Raw genomic sequence first — 6000 nt, forward strand, 5'->3', positions numbered from 1 at the left:
CTGAGGTTTGTGACCTCACAGAGGCAGGAAGGCAGATTGGATAAATCTATCCTAAATCTGGGAATATTATCACTTACTGTACTCCACGCTTTCACTAAGCCGGGAGGTATGCATGCATACTTTGAAGCTTATATTCACAGAATCATAGAATGGTTTGGGTTGGAAGAGACCTTACAGATCATCCAGTCCCACCCCCCTGCCATGGGCAGGGACACCTTCCACCAGCCCAGGTTGCTCCAAGCCCCGTCCAACCTGGCCTTGAACCCTGCCAGGGAGGGGGCAGCCACAGCTTCTCTGGGCAACCTGTGCCAGGGCCTCACCACCCTCACAGGGAAGAATTTCTTCCTTATATCTAATCTAAATCTGCCCTCTGTCAGTTTAAAGCTGTTACCCCCCTCATCCTATCCCTACACCCCCTGATCAAGAGTCCCTCCCCACCTTTCCTGTAGCCCCTTTAAGCACTGGGAGGCCGCTCTAAGGTCTCCCCAGAGCCTTCTCTTCTCCAGCTGAACACCCCCAACTCTCTCAACCTGTCCTCACAGGGGAGGTGCTCCAGCCCCTGATCATCTTCCTGTCCCCCCTGGACCCACTCAAGCAGGTCCATGTCCTTCCGATGTTGGGGGCCATCTTTGTGGCCTTCTCTGGACCCGCTCAGCTACAGTTAATGCATTGTGGTGTTATCTTAAACACCTCGTTGAACTGTAAGAATAGATGGACTGATGTAAATCACAAATTACCACAGTTCACCGAGACCTTTTGATTCTTTCATGTATTGAAAGGTACAGATAGAACAGCAGATAATTAGAATTAGATGTTTTGTAAGTTACTTGGCAGGAGGTCTTGTGCTTTCCTTATTTGTGAGCTGTGTAATGAAGGGTAAACTTTTTCACAAGCGCAGCCCTTCTTTTTAGGTAGGACCCAAACACAGTATGTTGCACAGACTTTGCATTTTGTGGGGGGTGGGGAAGAGAAACAGCTGGATTATAAAGATATGTAATCAGCGATATATGTTGGACACTGACTCGGAGGGACTGCTACAGCCATCTTTCAGATTTGTGTGTAGGACGAAGCAGTGGAAAGCAGTTAGTAACCAGCTGATATTAAATAAAACACGTTAAACACACGTTTTAGCGTCCAGTGCATTGAAGCCTTAATGTGCTCATATTTCTCACACTCAGAAAACTCTGAGCAGTCCTTCCCCTATTCCCCGGTCTAGCTGTGGTCAGCGGTAGCAGTTAACCTGCCCTTCCCGAGTACTTCCTAAGCTATTTGTAATGCCTCTTAGCGGCCAGAGTCCTGCTGATGGGCAGTGGTCCAGCAGAAAAAGAGAAGCTAATCACTGAGACAGGTTAAATAAAAGGTACTTTTCTACAGTGACAAAATTGACTTGATAACTGCCAGTCCTCTCAAGGATTTTCTTCAAACGCATCACTTCAGCTATTCAGCTTACAACGATGCCCCACAAAGTTATAGCAGAGGTAGCAAGAGGCAGTACTTGCCAAATGTAAGACGACCGTTTTGCTGTTGGAAAGAACATGCATGAATGTGAGGAAATGTGAGTCTACAACATTGAAATCTTTCCTCCTTTTAAGTTAATGTCAAAGCTGCTTTTTCCTGCAGTGTGGTTTGGATAAAATCCGAACAGTAGTTTGGATTGTGTAGCGCAGCATTCCTAGCGAAGGTACTTGTTCTTTGAATTGTTCATTAATCTTTATCTGAAAAAAAAAAAAAACACCTCAAACCCGAATGAAGAAATTATAAGACTATTAACATGGCTAGAACTGAAACAACCTTTGCCTGCCTAACTTTTTTTTTTTTTTTTCCCCAGAAAGCACATGTTGGATGTTGTTTTAATCTTAAGGTTTAAATTGTACAAAGATATTATTGAAATTACAAGTCTCTCTGGGTGGAAGGGTGTTACTGATGGCTTTAAACGTTACTGTGCGTCAGCAAAGCCACAGTACCCCGGTGATTTCCTCACGGGGACAATTTCAGTTTCCAAGCTCTTTTTGTTTTGATAAATGCATCCATGTAAGCCACAACAATGTCGCTTTAACAGAACGAGACCTGACCCTCCCGATCCCTTGCAGCTGGCACCACTACCAGTGCTCTAGAGAAGGTGCATGATACAACAGCAAGGGAGCCGCTTTTAATGGGGTGCTGCCTGCGGATCACGAGCTGGAAATACAAAGTGATTTTAAAGATGATGTTAAGCTAAGATGCGAAGATGACCGATGAGAGAAGTCTCTGTACGTACGTAATGCAGGTTTTTATTGTAGAAAAGCACTACAGATCCATCCAAAGGGTGAAGGCCAGCCCTCGCTGCGAGCCGAGCCCCGCACCAGCGGCGGCACCAGCACAGTCTCCATCCCGCCGCTCGCCGGGCCGGTCCCGGCCGCCGGCGGCCCTGCGGGGAGCGGCGCTGCCGGCGGGAGCGGAGCCGTCGCGGGGCGGCCTCCTCCTTCCTCCCGAGCCCCGCGGCCGTCCCTGCCGGTCCTGCCGCGCCGGGGCCGGGGCCCGCGCTCACACCAGCCGCTGGTCCTCGGCGGGCCCGCCGCCCTCCTCGCCCGCCCGGCCCGGGCCGCCGCCGCCGCGGCCCCAGTCGCGCTCGATGTAGAGGTGGTAGGGATCGTGCTTGGACTCCAGCTTCCGCGAGCGGGTGTAGGCCAGGATGAGCCCCCCGGCCAGGCACCCGTAGAAGATCATGATGAGCAGGATGTAGAGCGAGGCGTCGCCGCCCGGCCCGGGCCCCGGCCCCGCCGTCCCCGCGCTGCCGTTGCCGCCGCGGCGCAGGTCCCGCAGCAGCGCGCGCAGCAGCGCCTGCACCCGCCGCCCCTCGCTGCAGTTCATCGCGCGGCGCTGCCCGGGACCGGAGCCAACACCCGGGGTAACCCGGCCGGGCCGCGCCCGGGGAGCTCCGGCACCGCGGGGCGGTCCCCGTGGTCAGGAGGGACACCCGGGCACGGCACCGGCACCGAGGCGCCCCCAGCGAGCTCGGCCGCCACGGCGAGCGGTGTGTGCGGTCACGGGCTGAGGGACGGGATGGACCATCCGCAGGGACCTGGACAGGCCGGAGAGGTGGGACTGCGCGAACCTCATGGAGTTCAACAAGGCCGAGGGCAAGGTCCTGCCCATGGGCCGGGGCAATCCCAAGCACAAATCCAGGCTGGGCGAGGAGCGGATTGAGAGCAGCCCCAAGGAGAAGGACTTGGGGGTATTGGTGGATGGAAACCTGACGGTGAGCCAGCAATGTGCGCTCACAGCCCAGAAAGGAACCGTGTCCTGGGCTGCATCCAGAGCAGTGTGGCCAGCCCGGCGAGGGAGGGGATTCTCTCCCTCTGCTCTGCTCTCGTGAGACCCCCCCTGCAGTTCTGTGTCCAGCTCTGGGGCCCCCAACATCAGAAGGACATGGACCTGCTCGAGCAGGTCCAGAGGAGGCCACGAAGATGATGAGGGGCTGGAGCACCTCCCCTGTGAGGACAGGCTGAGAGAGTTGGGGGTGTTCAGCTGGAGAAGAGAAGGCTCCGGGGAGAGCTTAGAGCGGCCTCCCAGTGCTTAAAGGGGCTACAGGAAAGGTGGGGAGGGACTCTGCATCAGGGGGTGTAGGGATGGGACAAGGGGTAACAGTTTTATACTGAAAGAGGGGCGAGTGAGATTAGATGTAAGGAAGAAATTCTCCCCTGTGAGGGTGGTGAGGCCCTGGCACAGGTTGCCCAGAGAAGCTGTGGCTGCCCCCTCCCTGGCTGGGTTCAAGGCCAGGTTGGACGGGGCTTGGAGCAACCTGGGCTGGTGGAAGGTGTCCCTGCCCATGGCAGGGGGGTGGGACTGGATGATCTGTAAGGTCCCTTCCAACCCAAACCCTTCTGTGATCCTATGACTGAGCCCACTACTTGAGAGGTGTCAGCCACAGCCTTACCGCCTCATGACCTAGGGCTGTGCCTTCCTCCTGCCAAGGTACTGCTGACTGTATGAAATCCAGCCTGTGTTGCTGCCACCTCCCAGATAGGGAGGCAAGAGCTTGGTGTCTGAAAAGGCTAATTCCACTTTCTCGCAGTGCCCAATTTCATTCAGATGCACACTCCCACATTAGAAGGGATTAAATAACCTAATTCTGTTTGAAAGGTGCAGCTGGAAAAAGGCAGTCATGTAGAAAGCAGCTGAGCAGACCTCACTCCTGTGCCTCTGGGAGCCGGTCCTGTGTGGGTGGGACTGCTGAGCCCCAGCTGGGCTCCCTCTGGGGGGGATCAGTGAGAAAACAGAAAAATCTCCATTTCACTCAGTGAACAGTGCAAACTGAGATTCCTTTACAGGCTCCCTGAGTTACAGAACCAAGCTCTTTCATGACAGTAAATGCATGATAAAACGCAGGCCCACTAAAATAAAGGCAGGATGGAGCTGGTTCTAGTCATCTGAGCTCTGGCAGTTTACCAGTCCTGCTGCAGGGCAATTTGTGGCAGAGCCCGTGGGCATCTAAGCCCTGCCTGTCCCAGAAGCTGCCCTACACAAGAGCTCTGTCCCAGCGCCCAGCTGACAAAACTACGGCAGATCCGTACAGAAGGCCCCGGGCAGGTTCACAGAGCATGTTTGCTGCTGAGTGGCATGTAACAGAGAAAAGCAAGGGAGTGTTGCAGGGAAAACTGGTGGGGCACAAGAGCTAGAGCAGCAGCAGCTGTGGTGGTCAAATGCCCAGAAGCAGAATTAACTGGAGTAATTGAAACAATTAGTAATTAACTGAAGAGGGTCTGTTCCCTGAGCATAAGGGGCTGGAGAGGAGTGCATCTTGTCAGGCTGGGTTCGGGGCTCTTCTCAGTGTGTCTGAGCTGGAGAGGGTCTTGAGGCTACAGCAGACAGGCAAGTTTTCATCTCTACTTTCTCCCCTCCCGAGTTCTCATAGTTATGGGTTTTCTTAAACCCTATGAATGTTCTGAGGGCCTCAAATTTTCCCTGCTCCCAGGCTGTTTATCCGGTAACACTTAAAGTTCAGTTGTCATCATGCTTATAGGTGAATGTGGCAGTTGCACATGTTGTAGATTCACAGTCTCTCCAGCATTTAGAGTAAGTCTGACATTATGCAGTTTCTTTGTTTCCAGGAGGTGTCTAGGGCTGATCATTGTGTTCTGTCCCATTCCTCTCATTGCTTTCAGGGAAAAGGATGTTTTAACAGCAGACCAGAATGAATGCCCATCTGTAAGGGTATCTGGAAAGGCAAGTTGGTGCAGTATTGACTTGGGTTTTTCTATGTAAACAGCATTAGGCAAGAGTGTGGTCTTGCTGGGGTAAGTTTTGAAAGAACAGCAGCTGGTTTTCTGTAATGCTTCCCTTTTAGTCTTTAACTTGCTCCAGAAGAAACACTAGTAAAAATGGGATGTTTCTGAAACAATATATCCTCCCTCCTGTTTTGGTTTGTTGTTTTTTGTTGTTGGTTTGTTTTTTTTTTCTTCTAGGAGTTGCAATTCATTATTTCCTGTTTCTCCATCAGCAAAATATAACTGAGAAACCCTCTCGTTTAAGGATAGTTACGATCTCACTCCTCCCCAGCATCAGTGGAATTTACAAGCTATAGGGTACAAGTAAGAGATTGCTGCCTAGTCAGTAAGACACGTTTCTGTTGTGCATATGGTGGTGTGGTTTTGTTTTGTTTTTTTTCCTCTTATGATACCTTTTATAAAATCATGTCTCTTAAGCTTAGGTGTGTTGCAGGTATCTTGCTTTTTCACTATCTATGGGTGACCTACTAAAACTGTATTGGTGACTAGACAATGGAAATAAAATAGTAAATAAAATAGACTGTGGTTCTTACTGCAGTTAGAAGGGCTGAACATCCATTTAAAATCTCAAAAGAGCCAAAAACCAGTCTGATAGATTTTTCTTCACACAGTGCCAGGTTTTAATTTTCTTTTCTACAGTATGTTTTTTGTTGGAGTGAAAAATTTTCTCGGTATCTTTCCCCTGAAAGTAAGGACTCTACTTGCCAGTAAATGCTTAGAGTGGGCTGTATGT

At 51.4% G+C, this 6000-nt stretch overlaps 1 protein-coding gene across 1 annotated transcript; it reads right to left on the minus strand.

Moving 5' to 3' along the window:
• Positions 1 to 1863: 1863 nt before the first annotated feature.
• Positions 1864 to 3088, minus strand: KCNE5 (potassium voltage-gated channel subfamily E regulatory subunit 5). Its single transcript, XM_074915326.1, has one exon. The coding sequence runs from the start codon at positions 2848 to 2850 to the stop codon at positions 2524 to 2526; it is 327 nt and encodes a 108-aa protein (XP_074771427.1). The 5' UTR covers positions 2851 to 3088; the 3' UTR covers positions 1864 to 2523.
• Positions 3089 to 6000: the final 2912 nt, after the last annotated feature.

This window comes from Athene noctua, chromosome 11 (genome assembly GCF_965140245.1).
Source record: "Athene noctua chromosome 11, bAthNoc1.hap1.1, whole genome shotgun sequence".
NCBI classification, from domain to species: Eukaryota; Metazoa; Chordata; class Aves; order Strigiformes; family Strigidae; genus Athene; species Athene noctua.

What these genes read in the sequence shown, in the direction of transcription:
- KCNE5 (XM_074915326.1), bottom strand. Translation starts at nt 2,850, where the DNA reads ATGAACTGCAGCGAGGGGCGGCGGGTGCAGGCGCTGCTGCGCGCGCTG.